This window comes from Zosterops lateralis, assembly GCF_965231275.1.
Source record: "Zosterops lateralis genome assembly, chromosome: 2".
Classification (NCBI taxonomy): domain Eukaryota; kingdom Metazoa; phylum Chordata; class Aves; order Passeriformes; family Zosteropidae; genus Zosterops; species Zosterops lateralis.
Genome location: NC_139763.1, coordinates 35,894,555 through 35,919,100, shown reverse-complemented (window position 1 = coordinate 35,919,100; position 24,546 = coordinate 35,894,555). Strand labels below are relative to the sequence as shown.

The 24,546-nt window shown below is 38.6% G+C and overlaps 1 protein-coding gene across 1 annotated transcript in view; it reads left to right on the top strand.

Moving 5' to 3' along the window:
- The window catches only part of LOC310906168 (uncharacterized protein), a 42,030-nt gene extending 23,106 nt beyond the window's left edge, over window positions 1-18,924 (top strand). Inside the window, exons 13-23 of the mRNA XM_083855230.1 lie at window positions 6,312-6,370; window positions 7,139-7,207; window positions 7,854-7,994; window positions 8,733-8,854; window positions 9,765-9,887; window positions 10,757-11,180; window positions 12,045-12,181; window positions 12,447-12,581; window positions 13,984-14,146; window positions 14,890-15,011; window positions 18,364-18,924. Coding sequence (XP_083711356.1) covers window positions 6,312-6,370; window positions 7,139-7,207; window positions 7,854-7,994; window positions 8,733-8,854; window positions 9,765-9,887; window positions 10,757-11,180; window positions 12,045-12,181; window positions 12,447-12,581; window positions 13,984-14,146; window positions 14,890-15,011; window positions 18,364-18,722 — 1,854 coding nt within the window. The 3' untranslated portion in view covers window positions 18,723-18,924. The remainder of the gene's footprint in view (window positions 1-6,311; window positions 6,371-7,138; window positions 7,208-7,853; window positions 7,995-8,732; window positions 8,855-9,764; window positions 9,888-10,756; window positions 11,181-12,044; window positions 12,182-12,446; window positions 12,582-13,983; window positions 14,147-14,889; window positions 15,012-18,363) is intronic.
- The last annotated feature ends 5,622 nt before the right edge of the window (window positions 18,925-24,546 follow it).

Here is a 24,546-nt window from a genome sequence, read left to right as displayed (position 1 = left end):
GCCTCATGTTAGGTGTCAGTAAGCTCTCTTCAGAGTAGGCAGAAAAAACAAATCCTTTTCCTGCTGAAGACCAAAGACAACTGTTACAAGTTTTCAGGCCCCAAAGCATAAACAACAGTGGACTGAAGAGAGAATACAAGGAAGATGAGACTCCACAATCTGAAGCTGTAACTGTACAATTAAACCCCAATATGCAAATGGACCAAAACTTACGGAAGTGTAAGACCTCATGACCAGTTGTCCATTTTGTGACCATTTTGGGTCCATCTTGGGTGTAGCCCTGGCCAGGCTCTTGTACTGCCCAAGGTGTATCCTTAAAGACCTTTTAATAAATACCTGCTTTATTCTCTAGCTCTGTCCAGTTTCAGTTCCAGGTCAGCCTTCCCAAGGCATCACTGTGGCACTGAGTACTCTGCTGACAAAACTATCAGATAATAATTGAGTTTTTTCTTCTCCTGAGAAGCAAAGTAGATTAAAAAAAAAAAAATTAAAAACAAAAACAAAACCAAAAACAAACCAAAAAAAAACCAAAAAACAAAACACACACACAAAAAAAAAATAAAAAACAAGAAAAGGAAAAGGAATATCAATCAGAAGTTTTCCCCTTCATTCTTTGCCACTAGCCAAAGGTTTTATGAAATACTGGTTATGCAGACTTGAGTATAAGAGAAAACTGTAGAGGAATATTCCTAATATCTGGCTAATTTATGCTTGCTCAAGGAACACAGTTGAAAAATGCTGCAGAGAGACAAGTGTATGGTGCTGAGCAGGCAGCAGTAAGAAATAAAAATGAAACTCTAAATATTTGCACTTGAGCCTCTATGGTTCCCAAATCACAGTTGTACTCTATTAAAACATAGTAGTTGGAGTCATTACTGCTTCCTGTAGTTGTCTGTTGAGATGTTGCTCCTCCTGAGGTGGAGCAAATCTGATTTAGTGAAGGATTTCCTTGAGTTGTGAACTTGAGATCTGAAGCTTTATCTGGATAAAAATAACCTATATCACAGACAATATGAGGTATAAAATATTGATGTGCAGTATACCTCTGCAACAGTTATGTAAGAGAGAGAAACATTCTAGCCATCAGAAAGAGGTCCTGCTGCATACTAATTTGGCAAAACAATTTCATTGCATATAAGATGCTAATTAAAATGTTTTAAATTAATAATTTGCATTGTTTTAATGTCAATTGTAGAAAAATACAGTACATTTGAGAGTCATATTGGAGTAAAATATATTTAGTAGCAATATAAATTTTTTTCCAAACTAAAACTTGTATAAAAGTTGTATACAACTTGTATATGTGCCAGTACTAAAAAAAACCCATAAATCGAAACCAAGAGAACAAACACCTTCAATGGTGTGACCCTAGACAGACTTTCTAAGGAGATGTGACTTTGCACTGCATTTTACAATGAAATTAAACAGATTTTTTTCAGAGCTTTAAACTGTATTAATGGCTGTATTTTTGTAGCAGTAGATTAAGTTAGAATTCATTATAAGTATCCTGTTAAAACTCTAGAAAAATTGCTTGTTCAATTTAGTAAATGGGAAAAGGTTTTTGTAGTTTGTTGTTTTGCTTTCCCACCTTCAAATATCCCTATAACCAGTTTACTTGCTCAGCCAGTTTAGTAGGTTAACACTTTCATTCTTATTTCTTAGGGATTTTTTTTTTCCAAGGTCTGAGATAGAAGCAATTTTATGAAATTTTGTATGTGTCATTTCAGTATTTATGTTCACAACTCTGTGTTCACTGAGAAAGCTTGTCAAAGGGAGAAGCAGCTAAATGAATGCCAGTGTTTGCTTTTAGTACTTAGACAGGTGTAAAAAGTCAGAAAGAAAACAGCAGTATAAAACACACAGTGACTCAAAAGAAAAAAAAATGTTGTTGCTGGCAGAGAATTTGCCTGTTTACAGCAGAGAGTAAACAGCAGCTTTCTGTGCTCAGGGCAGTGAAAAGCTGGTTAGCTGAAGAGGAGGAAATACTGCTTGGCTCAACCTGCAGAGATAAAAATAATCTCCCTTCTGCTTTGGTGTTACTTATTTACTTTACTCTTTTTTGGTTAGAAAACTGTTTGTTTAAAATTTAATTCTGTGGAACATGATAAGTAATCATGGCTGTTAACTCTGTGTTAGGTCGCTAACGTAGTGGTGAGAAACAGAATGTGACATCTTTGCTTCCAGACAGATTTTTGCTAGCAGGGAAAAATGTGAAGATGTGCGACCTTTTTTTTTTTTTTTTTTTTTTTTGGTGGGGGTGGTAAGGGCAGTGCAATTTGTTTCAGTTTGCATTTTTAAGTCACGCCAGCAGCACCATGGGCCCATCCTCAGTAGTGAACACATGGCGAGAAAGATGTACATAGTCAAAGAAAATTTAGTCATAATTTGGATGGAAGTAAGTGAAAGCTATTACTTGTGTTATTGGCAGTTTTCAAAGATCTGCCATTCCCAATGCATGCTGTAGTTTTTGAGAAATACAATTTTTTCAAGTCTTTGCACCAGAAGCATCACAAGCCATTAAGCAGTCATACAAAAAAAAAGTATTATAGTCAAATATATATGAATCAAAGTAGCCTAATGTCACAACATAAAAATAACTGAATATAGCCATAAGTGCAAGCATGTTAAAAAACCCAAACAAAACAAAATTGTCTCCAGCACTGGTTATCCCTGCCACTGGATTTTATGAATCTGATAATTTCAGCTGCTTCATCTTTCTATCTCACCAACTCCCACTGACTCCTCTAGAACACAATTTTAAATGCAGCAATTGCTGTATTCAAGTAGCATGGAGAATCAAAATATCAGCAAATAAATAAGGGTCCTCCAAGTAATTTCCCATGACCTTCTGAACTGTAAAATGTATTACACCAGAGTTAAGATCTGAAAGAAGGGGATGGATAGTAAACACTACAAATAAACACATCTTCAGCACAGGTATGCCTACCTTTCTAGAAAATACAATAAAAACAGAAAAATAATGTGACAGAAAAAAAGGAGGACAAGCTAGTCTTTTTATGTCATCTGGAAGGCTGGAAAAGCTGTGTGGGAGAAACAAAACCTTTTGTAGCATATCCTGTTATTATTTATAGCATCTCTTCTGAAGTACTGGAATAGAGCAGTGACAGACTTTATACACATTTTCTCAGAATTAACTGGATAGGGAACATAAAAGAGACAGTAGCCATGTTGTGCTAGTATTTCAACAATAAGGACTTTGTACTCTGCCTGGAATTCATGTAAAATCTGCATAGCTGTTCCCATTTGATGGCTGTTCCAGTTTACTGGCTGTTGCTGGCAGGGATCCCAGTGTGTCTTTGTTGGAGAGAGGGGGAAGGGAGAACAAGAAGAACAGGAGCGAGTTCCTGCCTGCTTTCACCCACACACCTTTTAGAGAATCAAGACTGCTCAGCATATCCAGGAGCAAGAGGGATTTCAGAACAAGAATAACTAAGAGGGTTTGTTTTCCACATTGTTAAAAGGGGATGGCCTTTTTAATTAGTCCTGATGATCATTTTATTGTGGCTTACTGGCTTACAGAGGGAATTACTATCTGATATATTCTTGGATTTCTGTAAGAGTTTGCTGATTTTTAGAGGCTGTTAGATTTATAAATTATGTTGGGTTTTCTCATTTAACAGCTAAAGGAAACTGGACAAGCCCTAGGGCCCAGTAGTGGGTTCATCACATCCTAGTGCTGTCAGTGAGAGCTCTGCTTTCAGACAGCATCAAACTCCAACAGAGAAATGTGAATATGTATATTTAAATTGTGATGGGTTTTTTAGTTAAGTGTGGTCATTCTTGTAGTCCTTCAGTAAGAGAAGTGCTCCTAAAATGGCTTGCAGTAAATCAGATAGTGCCACATCCAATGGTATTTAGATCTTTTTAATACTACTAGTGTGCCCTCAGTTCAAGTTCACAGTTTTACTTGAGTGACTCTACATATGTTTCTGTCTAAATACTGATGTGCTTGCTATGACCAGCTGGCTGTGATGCAAGAACCTGTGGGGAGAAAGTGGAAAACAGCAAAGCTGTTGTATGAGCTTGGAAAGCTGATCAACACCCTGGGAACCCAAGAGGTTTCTTAGATATTCAGATCTGTCTGGTTCTTCTGCTCCACTATAGCTCACAAGGGCTGATCCTCAGCTACTTGGTGTAGAGTGAAGATTATCGTTGTAATAGTTTTGGCTTAACCATGTACCACAAGCGCTTTAAAGGTAATGCTCCCTAACAGTGGCTAGGAAGGCAGAGCTCTGCGTTGTTAAAGTACCAGGAAGATGCTGCCATTATAGGTGCTGACTAGAGCCATCAGTCGTTCTTTGTTGTCACAGATTAATGGCTTCAGGCACTTGCCTCATCAACGCCCCAGCTCTGTCCTATGGGATCAGAGCTCACTGGAGCCTTGGGGGAACTGCATCGAGGCTGTGACAGTGGAACACCACCACACTGCCATCTCAAAAAGATCTGAGATCCTAGTAGCAAGTCCTTTGCTTCATATTAATACAGCCTGCTTTTTTGATATTGGGCTTCTGGCATCTGCATTCACAATAAGGTCTTGCTTCAAACAGCCACTGCATTGACTCAGAGAGACTTTGCTGCCTTCCCATTAATCTCTGAGCCACCCACTGTGCAGGGAGGATGAGCTTTCAGTACTGCCTTTTAGGATCTTGCCAACAGCAAAGGAAAACATCAACACCAGAAAATTCTCTAACAGTGATCAAGTTTGTTGGGTTTTTTGTTGCTTTGTTGTTGTTCTTGGAGATTTTGTTGTTTGCTTAAGGGGCTTATTTTTGTTTTGGTGGAGGGGTTTGTTTGTTTATTTGTTTTGGTGGTGGTGGATTTTAGGGTTTGTTCAGGTACTTTATTTCCTTTATTGTCTCAGCCACAGCCAAACAAGAATATAGATGTTGCTTGGAAAAATTATCAATGCACCCCAAGTTCTGACTCTTTTAATACCGTTTTCCTGAGCAGAATAATAATACTGTTTTCCTAATCAGTATCTGCAAATTTTTGCCTTATGGCTCATCCTCTGAAATTCATAAGGTGGGATTATACTCTGCTCTGGGCAGTTTAGTATTCTTCAGACACTCCAGGTGAACTCTTGTGTACTAAAAAGGCAGAAAAAAAACCCCTCAGAAAATACTGTGTTTTCATTTTTGGAGGAAAAAAAACAAGTCTTTCATTAGTCAAGATAGAACTTTTCAGTTCTCTGTGTTTTGAAGTGACTCTTGTGTTTACAAATGTGTTTTGAATTATTATAGAAAGTAAAAGTTCTTATTACTTTCAATTTGTTCCTTGGTACAGCCAACAACATCTTTGCTCTTGTGCTGTTTAGAAACAGAAAGAAGTGTGGAAAAGTAGGGACATTGCATGGATGGGATAGTTCCATTTTTTTTTCTCTCTTCTCAGTGATGGAATGAATGGCATCTCTAATTTAGCTCAGTATACTCCACAAAGCTGAGCATGTGCCAGTCCCCACTGCAGCCAGTTTACCATGTACTTCTACAGGACTCTGCATAATTCCAGTGCAACATTATCTGTAGATCCCTTAGGCCACTCACAAGGAAAAGGAGTGTGTGTACCAAGTAATTCTTTTTCCCAAAGTGAATCTATTTCAGCAAGCAGAGAAAAACACTTCCACTCATAAAAGTTGCTTTGCCAGACAAAAATAAATATTTAACAAACAAAAATTCTAGATTTTTAAAGTTGAGATGGACTTCACAGAGTTGGTAGGTAGAAAAACTGGCTTGTTAAATTTACAAATGGCATTAAAATTTGCAGTCCTTTAAGGAAATAATCATAAAGTTATTTCTTTCTAATAACTTCTAGTTTCTTGAAGTTTTTAGTAACAATTTAGATAGAAACACATTTTTGAATGTACTAGATGGCATCTAAACCAAAGAACAATACAGCCCCATTCTTTAAAATAACAGTGACTATAATAGTTTCCAGGATGGCTTTTATTTGATGTATTTTTTGTAGTTTATAAACTCACAGTAAAGGTTAGATTCTTTTCCCTAAAGTTGATCTGAAGTTAAATAAAAAGTGAGATAATAGTTTCATCTCATTTGAAGAATTGTGAGAACATTCCTTTCAGTGAACACCAACAGTTCTGTGCATGTATTGAGTAATAGACACCTCTAGCACTTTTAAAAAGTCATTAACATTTTCCCTTCTTTCCAAATCCTCACAAGTCCCCCTGGAGTTAGCAACAGCTAGAACAGACCAGACCTTGCAAAACTCCATGCAAAATCACCAAAACTTCTGGGTTCAGATATCTTTCTTTTCCTTTTTTATCAGAATTTATATGACCAACTATGTACCTGTTTCATAAAATGGAAAACTATGAAGTTTACCAGGGAAAACAATGGTAAGCAAGACATTCACTGAGGCTCTTTCCTGGATTTTAGGCATTGTGCTTAGGAAAACAAAAGCAGATAATCTCACATTTTCCCTGCTACCACCACCCCAACTCAATAAGAATAAGCTAATACAGGTTTTGATTTATTGGTGTTTCAAGACCTATTAGCCTACTTTTATAAGCCATGGAGGTTTGGTAGTATAGATAGTGTGTGATATAGTAAACTTACTATATACATTTATCATATTGTAGTATCTACTAATAAACTAATGTAGTGTCTATGTAGTTAATGACTAGTATGGTTTCTTCTGAGCTCTTTCGCCAGCTAGCTTTGCTCTTCAGATAACCATAAAATGTGATATCTGTGGGTCCGAACCTGAGACAGAAACGTGGTCATGGCTGGAAGAAGGAGGTCTCAGACATGGGAAGCAAGAAGCTTTATTTTGGGCTCATGCCCACATGAGGAGAGAGCCCCTGGCCTCCTGGCTTCCCCTTTTTCCCCAGGGGGCGTCCCCCAGGGAGGGGAGAACCCAGAGCCAATAGCAGGGGCAGGGGGATGTGACCCAGAACAAGAGGGCCATCTATGGGGAAAAAAAAAGAAGGTGAGGGGATCTGATACCTGACTGAGCCACTTAGCCTTCACCAGAACATTCAGGCCTTAGGGTATGTGGCAGTGGGTATTTTCAGGGAAGGATTACAATGAATTGGGAGTGGCGGCGGGGGGGTGTAGGGATAAACCATTGCAGAGATTTAATAACAAAACATACAGAATTTTAGGAAATCAAAAATACACCACCACAAACCAGCAGTTAGAAGATGTGTTCTAGCATGTGTATTTTACTTCAGGTGAGCATATGTAAGCTTCCAATTGCAAACTTTTTGAGCGACTAAAATATGCAGAGATATTCTCAGGGTCTCCTAGAAAGATAATAAAGTTTAAGCCTGTTGTTGCACCTTGATTTTGCAGATGGTCCCATGGCTTAAGGAGCATTTCCCAGACACTGTGTGTAGCAGGGGGTGCAGTAAATGCCACAGTCAAGCCATTGCCATAATGACCAGCATGACTCCACACCAACCCTCTTTGTGCTCCTGTCCCACTCATTCCAGGAGCCTTAACAGGAGCATCCTACAGGTCCATACACGGTGCCTCAGGACACTTGCAATAATCCACTTATTCTGCTGGGAACGTCCACAGACATCAGTGAAAATGTCAATAAAGAAATGCAGACACAAAATTCCTGTCTGAAATAATAATAAAATAACAGCAACAACAGCCACAAGATTAACAATAAATAACCACCCCAGAAAATAATATTAATATTGTAAAACTCAAGGACTTCTGTACATATTCAGGAGCTCCATCTGCTGGCACTCTTTGGTTGATGTTTGCACCTATACTGAGTCCCCATAAAACTTTAGGAATAGTAGTTTAAAGTCTATTGTAAAACTTACAAATTTTTTTTTTAATTTTACCTCTTTACTTTTTTTTTAGGAGCTACCTAAACATTTGGCTAATTTTATGCCTGTTTCCAAGAATCTGTGTATCAAATCCTTCAAAACCTAACTTTTTACTGATACTGGCTGATGATCTTGGTATTGGAGATGTGGGTTGCTATGGCAATGATACAATAAGGTATGTAATAAATTATCCCTTCCTGGTGAACTTCAGTTAAAAAACTTACTGATGATACTTAGCATTAAAATTCATTATTAGTTTATCTACATACACTTATTTTCAAACTATGTACAAAATGGATGTTCTACAGTAATTCCTATTGGAGTCATAATTACAAGGCATGCTTGAGAAACTCTCTGGGACTTGGAACTCTGCAAATGTATCTGTGTACTGTATTTGTCAGGCATGAGTATAATACATAAATTTCCATAATTCCAGGGTTGAAATATGAAGGAATGAGATTAGAATTTAATATCAGTTAACTCTACTAGACTTACTATGAAATGACAGGTCAGTCTATGTGATATATTGATCCCTAGTATCTGTATATAGATTGATAGAGAGAATTATGTGTCTTTGTTCTTGCCTATTATCATCTTGGATGTTGTGTTGTGAAAAGACTCTTGTTCCCTGTGCTGCATGGGATTTCAGTGTGGGACTTACCTGAGATACCTTGTCTTTTTTCCTCCCTTTATTTAGTTATTAATAAAAACATATGTACCCATGGAAAACTCATTTCTAAGGAGTCGAGGTATCATAAAAATGCATATAAAACACAGAACGTCTCTAGCTGAGTTGTAGGTACACAGATTATTGTAAATTTGATGGTGATATGCTCAACAAAACTAGGAGGAGTGGTTTACCATGAATTTCTGTGTAATACATTTTGATCAGAGATGGGATTTTTCTCTTCAGGACCCCTAACATTGATGGCCTGGCAAGGGATGGAGTGAGACTTACTCAGCACATTGCTGCAGCAGCTGTCTGTACCCCAAGCAGAGCCGCTTTCCTGACTGGCAGATACCCTATCAGATCAGGTTGGGCCTCTCTCCAATGGTTTGCTGCAGTTAGTCTAGTCAGTGTTGATATTAAAAATCCCCTTAAACAAATCATGTTAAAGGACAGTTAATCTTGGGATTTGGAGTCTCAGTGAAATGGGCAAAAATTAATGATTGATTTCTATGGGAAAATCCCCATACAAAACACATTATGTGTGGCTAAATAACAACACAGAAATGAACAAAAATCCAAACAGCACAAAGCACCCAGAGGTAGAAAAAGAAAGAAGAAAAATGTGTGATGTTGTATGTTCAGCGGCACTAGGATTATACTAAATGTAATATTTTTAATATCCTGGCAAACCTTTTCACAGTGAAATGTGTCAGACTGTAGAACAATTCTCAGCAACTGTGTATTAAAACAGATTTATTTCAGCCATGTAAACTTATGACAGAAGACTTCAGACATTGCATATAGCAGTAATAATCAGTGTAGCTTCTGATGTGATTCTGACTCTGTTAAGGAGAAAAGGAGAAATATAATCATGAACTGCCCAATTCAGAAGTGTGTTCCCCTAACCCTGTAAGCCTTTTGTCCTAGATAAAACTTATTTGCCTTTTTTTTTTTTTTTTTTTTGGTTAACATCATATTTAGATAGAACTTTGATTGTAAGAAGTTGCCTAATATCCAAATGTGGGTGTCTGCCTGTCACTTGTAGACATCCCAGCATAGCGGAGGCATCTGCACTGGCCTAGCATATGATGACATGGAACTTGGAAAAGACATAATTTTGGAGGTCGAGCAGAATATCCTAGGGCATAGGAAATGGCTTATAAAAAGGCACCAGGCTTAGGGAACTGAGTCCCTTTCATTAGAAAGCACAAACTGAGAAGACTGGAAATCAGAAATCTGGCTTGCTTTATTTTAAAGACTATTATTCCTCTCTAGGCATGGCATCCAGCACTCAACGACAGGTTCTCTTCTGGAATGGTGGTTCGGGGGGGCTTCCACCAAATGAAACTACTTTTGCCAAAATACTCTACCAGCAAGGTTATTCTACAGCACTTGTAGGTATGAAACAAAGAAAGTAGTTGCCCTTTCATTGTTATTCTAATTGGATTACTTCTGTAAATACTTCTCTTTTTTTTGTCAAAATGTCCAGGATCAGTAACACTAGATTTTCTAGTATGAATAACTTTCAAAATCAGCAGGGTTTTTGGAACACTATCCACAAGTCAAATGTGAGTACAGAGTATCTGGTAAATTCAAAAAGAGATGTATGTAATACATGAATCCACACTGCAAATGAAAGTAAATTAAAAGGAAAGAGTCCTGTTTGCCCAGTAGAGATTGCTTTAGGATGAACCCACAGAGATATTCATTGATGTATTAGAGCAGAAAAATGTTGTCTGCCAGTTGGCACCGAGACACCACAGTGGTCTTAATTATGTCAATTTCAGCACAGTGGTCTTGATGATACTGACTTCAGCAAGGTCTTTAACACTGTCTCTACCAAAATCCTCATAGGCAAACTCTGGAAATGTGGACTGGATGCATGGACAGGGAAGTGGGTTGAGAACTGGCTGAACAGCTGATCCCAGAGGATCATAATCAGTGCCACAGGGTGCAGTTGTCACCAGTGATGTTCCCAAAGGTCAGCACTGAGCCCAGTATTGTTTAACTTATTCATCAATAATGAAAATAATTAGGGGACTGAAGCATCTCTCTTGAGAAGAAAAGCTGAGGGAGATGGGGCTGTTCAGCCTGGAGAAGAGATGGCTGAGAAGGGGGCCTCATCAGTGTCTGTCAGTATCTGAAGGGAGGGTGCACTACTGCTCCATGAGTCCATCCCCATTTCCTCCCTTGGCTATACCTTAAATGAGAAATACAGGCAGACACACCCTACTATTGGATTTAAGATATTTGTTTTTTATTTCCAGGGAAGTGGCATATGGGTGTGAACTGCAAAACCCGCCATGATCACTGCCACCATCCCTTAAATCATGGTTTTGATTATTTTTATGGCATGCCTTTTACCCTTGTGAATGAGTGTCAAGACACAGATGACCCTGAATTGGCCAAGTCTTTGCAAGAAACGTATTGGTTTTACACTCAGATGATCAACCTTGCAGTATTTACTCTTGTGATTGGAAAACTTGCCAATTTATTCCCAGTAAAATGGAAAATAATCATCTGTGTGGCCATCTGTGGTCTCCTTCATTTCATCTCCTGGTTCTCCAGCTATGGTTTCACCAAGTACTGGAACTGTATCCTGATGAGAAACCATGATGTCATTGAACAACCAATGAACCTGCAAAAAACTACTTCTAATATGCTGAAGGAGGCAATTACATTCATTGAAAGGTAATCAACACAGGTGAGGAACAGACTGGGGAGGGACCAAGTGACACAAAGGGGTCCTGGCCAAGTACTGTGCCTTTGCCAGTAGGAAAGAAAAATGATCTTCGGGTAGTGAATGGACTGTCACAAAGTGTCATATGAAGTTAATGTTTAACAAACAGGACAGTGATAGTGAGTTTTGTTTAGTTTTGTGGGTTTTGTTTACTTTTTTCCCAAAGGTGTCCTTCATTTATTGTCAGTAACCTCAATTGGAATTGAAAAAACTGCTAAGTCTTTAAAAATATTTGTGTGTTAAATCTGGGCATATCCATATTTCTGTCAGGGTTTAGGGGTCGTATGTTTGTTTTTTAAAGGAAATTTGAGGTAATATAAATTCCTTCTCTAAAACTTTGAGCATAGGTAATCTCAGGTTCGTAGGATATCCTACCTGGCTTGATGTTGAAGTGGTAAGGTTTCACTGTGGGTGATACCTGCCTCTTCCATGAGGACACCTCAGATGCTCAGTGATGCACATCCATGTTTAAATTTAGGCAAGTGAGTCCTATTCTCCTTGCTTCCAGGAATGTGTCAGTCTTTTGGCTATGACCTCTTCTAGTTGTTTATTTAATGTTCTGCACATGTCTAATATGGAACTGGAAAAAGAAAGGACCCATTACTGTTTTGGTCTTAACATAGCAAAAAACATATTTGAGGGGTATGTTTTAATCCCTGATATCTCCCAAAACCTCAAAGCCAAAAAGGTGTCAAAATAAAAATTGCTTAGATCACAATATAATATAAATTCAGAGTGTAACTGCAATACCACTGTCATATTTTGGGTTGAATGACAATTGGAAGAGAAATGACTGTTGTTTTCTTTTATTTCAGAAACAAGCATAGACCGTTCCTTCTCTTTGTTTCCCTTTTACATGTTCACACTCCTCTCATTACCACAGAGAAGTTTCAGGGAAGAAGCAGGCATGGCCTGTATGGAGATAATGTAGAGGAGATGGACTGGATGGTGGGTAAGTGTTGGTCTTGAAGAAAATTCTTCATTCACTTGGATGTGGAAAAGACATTAGAGGGGTAATCACCAAATCCCTTCTGGCATATCTAAAAATCAATGAACTCACCTTGATTACACAGTTGGTTTCACCATAATCATACAATACCTCTTTTTTATTTTCTTAAAATGAAAGCTTAAACTTTCCTCATTGAATGTGGAACCAAGACCTAAAAAATCTGACTGCATCTGCTGATGTTTTTTATGATGTTTTGCTTTGTTTATAGGCAGGCTTCTGGATGTTATTGATAAAGAGGACTTGAAGAATACCACATTTATTTATTTTGCATCTGATCATGGGGGATTCTTAGAGGCTCACAGAGGAAATTCTCAGTTGGGTGGATGGAATGGGATGTATAAAGGTAAAGTTTTAGTAGTTTGTACATGCATGAGACTTCCTCTTAAAAAAAGAGTGATAGAAAAAATATATCCAAACAGACTAAATTTAATAAACTATATGATGGGATTATAATCTTGGATTGTAGGGTTGAAACAAAGGGCATCTGCTATTCATAGGCTGAGTAGAGGGGCAGGGCCACTTCCTTGAATCTGCTGGCAATGCTCTTCCTAATGCACACCAGGATACCCTTGGCCTTCTTGGCCCCAAGGGCACTGCTGGCTCATGGAGAGCTTATTGTTCACCAGGACACCCAGATCCTTCTCTGCAGAGCTGCTTCCCAGCAGGTCAGTCCCAGCCTGTAATGGGGCATGGGGTTATTCTTCCCAAGATACAGGACCCTGCAATTGCCTTTGTTGAATTTCAAAATGTTCCTCTCTACAGATTATCTGTGTCAACAGATATTGTGATGTCTATTTTTCTTACTATAGTTCTCCAGTTTCTCACCCATCCTATAGAAGTTTCTTCTGGACTCTCTATTGACTGGTTTGCAACACAGAGACAAAATCTCTATGGAAATGAAGTTCTATAGTACCTCTTGTATATGCTTCCTCCAGATTACTAAGCCCTGAAAGGCCACTGGGACATCTTGGGCATCTTGGCACTTACTGTGTAATGAAATCTGAAAGCTGCATCCAGCACTTTTTCCTACAGAAGAAGAGTCACGTGCACATTGACCTTGCTCAGCATCACAATGCATTGTCTCGTAATAAGTTACTTGATAAGCCACAAAAGGAATGTTTGATACAGCTGGGATCCATACACACACAGTCTGAAATGTAAAATTAGCCTTTAGCTCTTGACATGAAGATTCCATGCCAGTAACAGATGCAAAAAGGCCAAGAGGCTCACTTGAATAGCTTAAAATCTGATCTAAGGAATTCACTTCCACTAGCTGAAAATAAGTAACAGGAGAGTCCAGATGGGAAAGCGAAATGTGATTAGGAAGTGCAGGATGGCAGGACAATAATGAAATCATGCCTGCTTAGAGAGAAGGCAAGAGGGGATACAATATCAATTTAGATATCATAATAGAAAGACATAACTATTTATGTCCACATACAGGGGATATGCCAGTGAGACAAACTAGCAATATTAAAAAAAAATGTTTAATTAATAAATATCTATAAAACTCACTCTTATTATTGGGTACAGCATATTAAAAACAAGCAGATAAATAAGCCACACATAAAAATAATGAGAAGAGCCACTTCTGAATCATAGCCTACTCTTTTCCAGGATTTAGTATGTTTCCATTAAAGGTGCATGAAATATTCTAAAAGTTTTAAAACATTTTCTTATACATGCACAATAAACATCTAGTATCTTCTTTTATCTTTTTGACAATTCTCTTCCTTCTATAACAGGTGGAAAAGGAATGGGAGGCTGGGAAGGAGGAATCCGTGTTCCAGGTATAGTTAGATGGCCAGGAGTGTTGCCTGCGGGGACAGTTATTGATGAACCTACAAGCCTTATGGACATTTATCCAACAGTAGTTCAACTGGCTGGAGGGGAAGTGCCTCAGGACAGGTACAGAGGTGGCTTCATAAACTATATTGCTTCTCTTTCTTTATTTAGACAGAAAGTGATTCTGTCATGCATTCTAACAGCCACGTGTTAAATTCTCTCTGTTTCAAAATCAGGCAATTCTCTAGCTTTCTTTCTGTATAGCTTTCCCCATCTTGTCTGCTTATGTGAAAAAGGCAAAGAAAAAGAAAGACATATGTTTTATCTAGGGTCATTTAGCTAATTCAGTTCTCCTATCACTGAAAAGCAGCTTGGTTGATTTGAGACACTAGGACGACTGAAAAAAACAGACTTTTCTAATGGACATGAGAAAGTGCGGGTGGCTAAGGCATTTCAGCAAAAAGCATGGAAGTACTGGTAGATTGTAACTAAACCCAGTTAAGTGGCTTATTTTTTTTAAATAAATTTTTCAAAGCCTGGAGCTCACAGAGCAGTCAATGATTTCCATTTCAGGTGGCAAAATTAACACCTGTGAACCATGCCTTCCCTATTGTTATTACTTCCAGGAAAATTACAGTAATAGTGTCTGTTCCCCCCAGGCAGAATGTATGAACTAACTGTAAATGCAAAAACATCTAGTAGCTGCTAATTACTGGTCTTCACACAGGGTTCATTAGCTAAACAGTACCTTGGTTTAATGATGGCACTTGAAATCTTAATGCTGCACACACAGAGTGCTCATACTGCTCATGCTTCAGCTGCAGATTTAAAGTTCTTAAACTGGTGACTCTGGTGCCCTCCATCAGGGTCCTGGATGGGCACACCTTGCTGCCCCTGCTGCAGGGGACAGAGCAGCACTCCAGGCACGAGTTCCTGTTCCACTACTGTGGTGTGTTCCTGCATGCAGTGCGCCGGCACCAGAAGGACAGTGAGTATAAACATCCCCCTCCTGCAGGTCACACATATGTAATGTCCTCTAGCTTCTAATAGAATATAATGTAAAAATGTACATACACAGCCATATACTCATATATATGTACAGAATACACTGTCTCAAACTCTTAGTTCTTCTGCAAGGCCTCATTGTTAATAGTTCTGCCCTGCCTAAGATAAAGGGGTTTGATTCCTGGGATGTAGAGCTTCAAGAACCTTGGAGATTTCTCTTTGTTTCTCTGTAATGCATACCATTTTTTGTGAACATAAAATGTTTCTGGGCAGAGAAAGCTGTGTCTGACTGCCCCAATTCCTGGATAATATTCCTGCTGGAAGAGTCACGCCATACTTCCTCAGTGGGAGGCTAAATTCATACTCTAATCAAATGGGGGATTTGAAGAATTGCTTTTCAGGTTCTCCAGCTATTCTCTTTTCCTAAATTACATTGCTTCTTCTTCTAAGCTATATAAGTTCTACTTAAGTAGCTGTGCATACAACATGCAGATGCAAGGTGGAATTTGTGGCATTTCATGTTCCTACGAAGCCATGTGCACGTTGAGATTCCTTATGCATGTATTTCTACAATTCTTCCCATTGAACTGCCTTATAGAAGGGGCCTGAAAACAATGCCGTGTTCTGCATATAAAAGACCAGCTAATCAAATATGTAGCTCAGCTTTTAGCCAGGCCAGAAATTTTGATTCTTTCCTCTAATTGCATTTTTTTCTGATTGGGCTGAAAGATAGAGTCTGTTTTAGCTCATTTACAAGTATGTCACACTCACATTACATATTTATTATGTGTTAGCGTCTGTCTCTTGATCAGCCTAGATACAGAGCCACTGTGTCTTGATGTCACCCAGGCAGGACCTATCCTTTAAGCCTTCACTGAAGCCAGAAAAATCCTTTGTTTATATGTTAAAGAGTCCTGTCCTTTACCTCTGCACCATAAGTCTTATTAGTGACTGTCCATTTCTTTCTGCTCATTAAACTGATCGAGTGTTATGAGATGGGTTTGAGATTTGGATTGAAGCAGCAGGTTTCCTTTCCCTTGGATATATTAAATTAACACACTGCCCTAACATGCACATGTACCCTTCAGATTCTGTCAGAGCTACTTCAGCAGCACATTGTATATCCCTCTTTGCCTCTTGGAGAACCCCCCCACCACCACCACCCCCGCGCTTTTATCAGCATTGATTTCTACTACCTTTTTTTTTTCTTTTATCCTTCTGTAACCCAGCTGTCTACTCAGCTCACCAACACAGGTTAATTAAAATCCGCCTCGGTCTTTCCTTCAAAGTAAACTAATAAGGACCTGTCTCCCACTCTACAACTCCAGTACTTATCCACAGCTGTGAAAAGTGAATGTTAAAATTTAGCAGAATCAGAACAATTCTCCCCAGATACTCTGCACTCACTACTCCAAATTGCCATTCAGTGTATAAATTATAAAGAAATCAGCTCAATTATTTATGGTGGGGGGGGGAGAAAGACTAAGTTCAGTTTTTCTGAACACTGATCACAAAATCCTACATACATCTAGGTAAGTCCATCTGTCCATCTCATATAATAAATGGTTATTTTAGCACTATCACAACAGCACTCCAACTAGAGCTAGATACTCAGAAAAATGCATGTCCCAGGGAGTGCTTATTTAACTCCTTGTAACAAATATCTATGCTGCCTGACCAACAGATATAAGAAGTAAATCCCATGCTCTGGGCACCTTGATATCACAAAGGATGCTTGCATGTCTATCATGAGACAAACATTATTTTAGTAACAAGACAGGGATAAGCTTGAGGATGCAGAACACATCCAGCCAGCAGCAAACAAATACTCAAACAGACCTAAGGAGTATCTGTCTGCCCTAGTAAGTTGTCAGAAAGTTGAAAGATTTCATCTTTATTTCTAGATCCATGATATTCTGAGCTGAAAGGGGCCCATAAGGATCATCAAGTTCAACTCTTAAGGAAATGACCCATCTGGGATTGAACCCACAATCTTAGCAATATCACCACCATGCTCTAACCCTTTTTCTTTCAGAAAACATTCTTTATCCTTTCTTTCGCAATTTCAGAAATGGGGATATCTAACATTTATCTTCATTTTCTTACACCAAAACATTTCAGAACCATTGAGACAGCATCGCTCCATAAAAGTGCAGAAGCAGAATGTGGAAACGGTGTGGTGAAAATAAAGAGTGACAGAGCCAGCCAGCAAGCCAGCAACTGGATATTTTAATCTAAGATATTACCTAAACCTTAATATCTGTTATTTGTTCTCCTTCACCTTTTAAGAAGTTTTAAAATTTTATTTATTCACAAAACACTGTTCTAACATAGTGACAGGAGAAAAACTGGAGAATAAAGCTGTAGGCTCCAGCATAAAGAACAACTCTGGACACAAGAGAAGAAAGGAAGAAAAGTTCAGCCGACTCCATTGAACCAAAAAGAAAATTCCATGTAGGGACAATGCAGTTGTCAGCTCTTTAATGCTTTGAGCACAGAAGTGACTCCAAGCAGTGAATGTCCTCTTTCTTCTTGTCTGCTTTTTCAGACATAGTGTCTAATTGCTGTCTTCTTGCTGGGCACATCCTCGCCTCTGAGTCCAGTGTAGTGCTTTCTAAATGTGGGGTAAGGCACAAGAGAAAAGGGAGGAAAGAGGGAGAAGTAAAATATCTTGATGAACTGCATTCAGCTGTAGTCCTAATAATTTACCACTTTTGCAGCACAAGTTACAAATGTGCGCTTATCCCATGGTCACTACAAGAGCTTGATGAAGTACGAGCTCTAAAGCTGTGAACTATTTGCCTTCCTCATGTTAACTTAAAAACTAGACTCCAGATTTTATTGTTTTAAAGGCCTGCAGTTACCACCCTTTTTGGAAGTGTGCTGGAACATGAGCAGAGAAATAAACTGAGGTCAGTTTCTGCCTAAATGTACTTCTTCACTCAGATGTACAGAGCCAGGAGAAGAACCACCTATCAATATATACACCCAGAAACTGGGGACTACATTCTCCCCTCCCGCCCCACTCCTTCAAGAGGCATGAAATTTTTTAAAAGGGAACAAGAAAGTGGCAGGCTCCATCTGTACTGAAAATATTGGGCTAACCATCCATACACTGCACATGGTACCCAGAGCCAAGGTGTACCCATGAGCCACAAAAAACTTTTGAATCCTTGCCAGCTTCCACAACACCTTTTCCCTGTATGCAACAACCATGACATAAGGTTCCCCCTCGAGCAACAAAGCAGATCATTTAAACATAAACCAACCTTTCAGGGACCACCCCCCAGCTCCTAATGACACTAAGCTGTTCAAATGTGCTTCTTCTGTGACAGGTGGCACCATATGGAAAGCTCATTATGCTACTCCAGTATTTCAGCCAGAAGCCTCTGGGGCCTGTTTCAAAAGAGGAATTTGTACATGCTTCGGGGATGGTGTAGCCCATCATGACCCTCCACTGCTGTTCAAGCTCTCACAAGATCCATCCGAGGCAAATCCTCTATCAGCTGACACTGAGCCCTTGTTTGACACTGTAATGAGGAGAATAAGAAGAGCTGTGGAAGAGCATCATAAGACACTGACTCCAGTCCCACAGCAGCTGTCTCCTTACAACAACATATGGAAGCCATGGCTGCAGCCATGCTGTGGGATCTTCCCGTTCTGTTGGTGTCATGAGGAAAACAGCAAAACATAGTCTAATACCAAAGCCAAAGTATAGTTAGCTTTAAAGAAATTGCTAATTTTTCACATTCACATGACTACAGTCATAAAGAGATTAGAGATAAAGATTAAATTATACTGGGAAAACTAAAAGGGACATTTGTGATGGTTTTTGTTCAGCCTTTTCTCTTACCCACATAAATTAAATAGGCCTATGGTTTGAAAAAAAAAAAAAATTAGGGATCATCTGTATAATCTATACCCCAAGTGAATAATTCAGGATTAAATACCAAATAAATGAAACAAAATTTATTTTCTTACTGACTTACAATTCAAGCAAATGATGACTGATAAAAAAGCAAATTTCTAATAGTAGATGTTTATATAGGAAACATGCTTGTTAAGAGAACAGGACTGAGTGTATCCCTATTCAGGCCTTATCTATTAAATGAAAAAAACCTGTTGCACAAAAATGAAAGGATGATGACAATAAAAAAAATAAAATTGCACACTTAATTTGGAAATATGCTAAAATGCATTGTCCTCTCAGAAATAAATGCCTACTAATTTGCAGCAATTTTTTGCTTCATCATCAGTGCATTGGTCTGTCATGTACGAATTCCCAGGGAAAACTGAACTGATAAGTTTGTTTTAAAAATTAGATAGCTAAAGTTAGCATCTCACGATCAGCAGCAAAGTACCTAGCTATTCTGAAATGTTAAACCACAACAATTCTTACTGACATGTGCTTTCCACGTAGTTAAGTCCTCTTACTTGTGAGAGCATTGAAAATCATCACCCTGCTGCTTTGAGAAGATTGCAAAATTTTGGACCCATCTGTGAGACCAATTTATAAGCCTGCATGTCCCACTTGAATGACAATGCCTCTGATTTCATAGGAGTGCCAATATGCCCCGTGAAAATTATTGTTTTGTGAGAAAACACTCTGTTTTCAGTAGGAGATGTTAAAAATAATTCACCTCACAGATTAATTGCTTCTGTGTACAGGTCATCTTCCCCAAGCCAAACAAGTGTCAGCACTCTGTACAGTTATTAGGGAAAGGGAAGGAATTAAAATATCTAATCCTCTCTTGCTGCCCTTAGATTAAGTAAATTCATCTCTCAAGATATAATCCTAACTGTGTTCTTGGAGAGGTTTTGTGTCAAATCAGATTTTCAAATGGAGGTTCCTGTATTTTTTCCTTCCCTCCCAAAAGTAGATTGTAGACAAGAGACTCAGATTCAAACTTTTAAGTCTTCCTAAGCACTGTATATTCATCTCCTACTATACAGCTAAAGGTCACCCAGGTTTAGTATCAAGGCATGGTAAGAGCTGCAGAGCAGGTGCTTCAAGCGACGTGTTTCCTTAGAGCTTGCTGTCTCGAGGAGCCACACCAGTCCATCTCTATTCAGGACCAAGGTTGCCTGTGTGTCATTTTTTTGCCTTTTAGAAGCAGAAAGAGACCAGAAGGCCCTTAGCAGGTCCCTCTGCCAGCTCCTGAGCTGCCATAGCCGATCCCTTTCACCAGCTTTAGGACAGAAGAGAGTGCATGCTTGGATTATGCGCTCTTTGCAGCGTTTCAGGGAACCTCCTGATTTACACCTCAGTGTGCTAGGACAGGGTGTGGTGAGTTGCTGCTGTTTAAACAGCACAGGTGGTGACCATGATGCAGCACCAAATGCAAGTGTCTAAAAAGCTGACCAGGCATTTCTCCAGGTCATTTCCTATTTCACCTTTTGTCTAAAAGGTCACCAATAAAACTATGTAGAAAATATTCCACAGAAATCATAGGGCATGCACAAAAATTAACTGATTGGATGCCTCAATGTCACACTTAATAGAAGTATCTAAAAGTATGTTTGTTCTCACATCTTGATAGTGTTTAACTCTGCACCAGAATTGCTACACACTTTATCGGATTTTTGACACTTTTCTGCGGCTGACAGGGACTAAAACCAGAGTGGCTGCTTTTCACTGGATTCACGCAGGGAGAAAAGAGCATAAAAGACCACACATTTTAAAGCCAGTTTGGCTGATTCAGAGATGGAGGACAAATCCTACTGCTCAGCGGGGAACACAGCCAAAAGCTGTCAAGCCAGTCAGTTCGGTAGCTTCTACGTTATCAGATAAGTACAAGGATAAGTTTTTTCTCAGTTCACTTGACTGGCTTCCCTACTCACCCACTCCATTCATTAGGTTAGGTATCAGGAAAAAGTTTTTGACACAGAAGGTGATTGAGCACTGGAACAGCTTCCCCATGGAAGGGGCCACAGCACAAAGCCTGTCTGAGTTTAAAAAGCATTGGACAATACTCTCAGACACATGGCGTGACTCTTGGGATGTCCTGCACAGGGTCAGGAGTTGGACTCAGTGATCCTGCTGGATCCCTTCCAACTCAGCATGTTCTGTGACTTACACAAAAGAACATGCCCAGTCCCACACTAGGCCATGATGACAGCATTTACCAGGGCATGGGATGTTGTTCAAGCACCCACTCAGCCTGCAAGCATAGATCCAAACTTTAGGAAGACAGACTAGGAAGGCCAGTACATTGGCAAGGACTCCATCTCTAAACACAGTGTGAAAAAATCACCCTGTATAAATGCAAACATTAAACATTTGTCTAACATCTCATTCCTCTGAAAATTAAATTTGCTGACCTGCTGTATAGAGTCAGATGCTAAGGAGTTGCACAGATATCCATGCTGCCTTTCTGATATCCAAACACAGATAATTTTATCTTGGCTGGCATCTGTGGAAAACCAGAGCTGCTTTCAAGGCAGGAGGAGGAAAAATTAGGGCTGGCAGCATAGACAACCAGCTTTTGTCAACTGCTAAGAGACCTCAGCCAGGCACAGGGAAATGTGCTTTTCCCTCACTGAGAGAGAGAGGGCAGACACTGCACACGAATCTGCAGGCAAGAAGGAGGGCAAAGTAATGGGAAATAGCTGAATAGGATGCACAGCACTTCGAAAAACGGTGTGGAAAGGCAGGGGTGGGGCAGGAGAGAAAACTATTTTCACTGCTAAGTTCTTTTCACTGTCTAAAGATAAATGTATCTTAAAATGTACAAATTTTGAAGAGATAGTAGTAAGCAGGGAAAAGCGAATTATTTTGCCTGTTTCATGCAGATCCTAGCCATGGATTGGTTGCAAATCTTTGTTTGTATACACTTTAACAAGAACATGTAAGCTCTGCAGAAGCTGTTTTTCTGATCTTCTGGCAAATGCATATTCCCCATAAAGCAGATGAACCCAACATCACACTCGAGTTGTCCTTGTGAACCCTTTCACATAAAATGCATTAATAGGCAAAAAATCTGTCACAAAACTTCTTGAATAACACTGGAAGGAAGAAACTCTTAATTCAGTTCCATAGGTTTCCTTGAAAAATCAAGTGTGATCTTTTTCAAAATATATTAATATAAGGATAAAGCCTAAATTGTATGCTTGCTCCCTTCTTTTCTCATAGTTTCTCCCTTTGCAAAAAGGAACAAGAAATACATAAAATCACCTATTGGGAGAACCTGAGACAACTGGCCAATCTCCAAGCCATTGTTAGCCATACAAGAATGTGCCTACACATGGTTTAATATAGGCACCATTAGAGAGGGAAGTATTGCTCTGTAACAGATGAAGTTTGTTTTACTGAAAGAGCTGTGGTTGTACTGTGTAAATGTTTGACATTCATGTTGTGTGAAGCTGACTTCCACTAAACTCGTTTGATCATTATTAAATGACATTTGGAATTGTTGCATTAGACTGACTCAACAGAGTAATTGTCAAGTCTCACAGGAATGAGGCAATAAGCTTCTAAGAAACCTCACTTTACCATCTTTAAATATTAGACACATTGCTTTGCTCCCTGCTGGGACTCAAGGGAGTGCCAGCACACAGATCACAAGATCCCATCTTCTAAGGATGCACAAATAAATTGAGAAAAGTAATTTGAGCTCAAAATTTATCCAGCTTGAAATTCCGAAGAACTCTGAGTATATCTGGGAGGTATTTACATAAATGACTGAGGAGTAACAAAGAACCTTTTGCCCATGACAGACTGTAGGTTCATATACACACATGGAGGTATATATATAGTGTTGAACTCAATATGACACTGGAAGATTTTTGTAGGATGTTTTGATTGTAATGTTACATCTAATCAACTCCATTAAAGAGCTCAGATTTATGCAAAACCTTGTTTCTCTTTGAATTACCACACCACTGCACTACTAAGATATTTTGAATGCCAAAAAAGAAAACTTAAAAAAACAAATTACAACTCCCTATATTGAGATAAATGGAGTTGCAAGAGGATCCAAACAATCCTGGCTTCTGCTCTGCCATTTGTCTAAAAGCTGTAAGTAAAAGCTTTGGAAACAGAAAGAATTTATGGAGGTTGGGAGGAAAAAAAAAAAAAAGCCTCTAAACTAAACAAAACATAAAACAGGTACCCAGCCATGACACACAGTTAGTTCTGTTCCAAGTACTTAACTCTATGAAAAGGCTCTGAAAATCTTATTGCTCTAAAATAAACAAATTATCTATTTCTTGTATTTATCATTGCTTAGAATGATGCACAGTGCCATAAAATTGAACAAATACTTCTCCAAGACAGTTAATGATCTGCCATCCTGAAAAGTAGTAAAATAATCACAAGTTAGAGACTGGCTGTCTTGAAATTTTAGGGGTTTTATACTTCCAGTTTGTTGAAGTTGGAAGGGTTCTGACAACAGAGGAAAATTTAAGAAAAAACTTCTTGCAACTGTATTTTTTTTCCTTTATTAATATAACTCTTAGTTTTCTAGCAATTATTATTTATCAGTTTGAATCAATTATATATTACTGTATTTTTTTTAGCTACCTTTGCAATAATTATGGTATGATGCTATTACAAACTGAAAGTTTATACCAGGATGCAAAATATAACTTCAGTGTCACAGCTTTTAATTTTTAGCACAAAAGAAACTATTTATGAGCCACCCAACTTAGGATGAGCAGAATTTTAACTGAAACGTTTTGCAACCAATATACTGACAAGGCAGACTACTTCAATGAGCAGTCTTATATATTTTTGGAGGCTATTTAAGAATTTACTACTATGCATTTAATCTCATATATTGGGTTGATAAAAACCAGCCAACCAAAAAAAAACCCCAAAGAACCCCAAAAAAAACCCAAAACCAAAACAAACAAACAAACAAACAAACAAAAAAAAACCAAAAACCAAAACCAAACCAAAACCAAACAAAAAAAAAAAAAAAAAATTCAAATCATAGAAATAAAATCCCATAGTAATGAAAACAGGGAGGAAACTGGAACGTGAGATTTGAATTAATGAGATATGAATTAAGAAAACAGGTCCATTTAATGTTACATTTAAAGTCATAGGAATCTTTTAAAGCAATTTAGATCAGGAAAGCAACAGAATCAGACCCATTAAGGAATAAATAGGCATAGTGCAGACTTACTGGTGAACAACATGGTGTTTATAGGAGCACCTGCTGCTAACCAGCCTCTCATTCATGGATAGAAAAATCAAGGTGAAGAAAACCAAACAAAACAAAGCATTTTTTCAAGTACCAGCTTTAGAAAAACCATTGCTGTGAGCTGACTGATATAGACAGACAAAGAAAACTTATTTCCAAAGAACAACCCAGATGGAAAAGCCCTCACAAAACACTAGGCTGTAAGTGAAGTGATATTTCAAGAACCCCAATCTCCTTTTCCTGTAGGCTAGGCAAGTACATTAACCCACGTGTAAAATTTTCAAGAATCTCTCTTCTGGCACACCCACATCCTTCTTATATATGAAGAGCACCCAATAAAAGCTGTAAATAATCCAAGCACATGACAGAAGA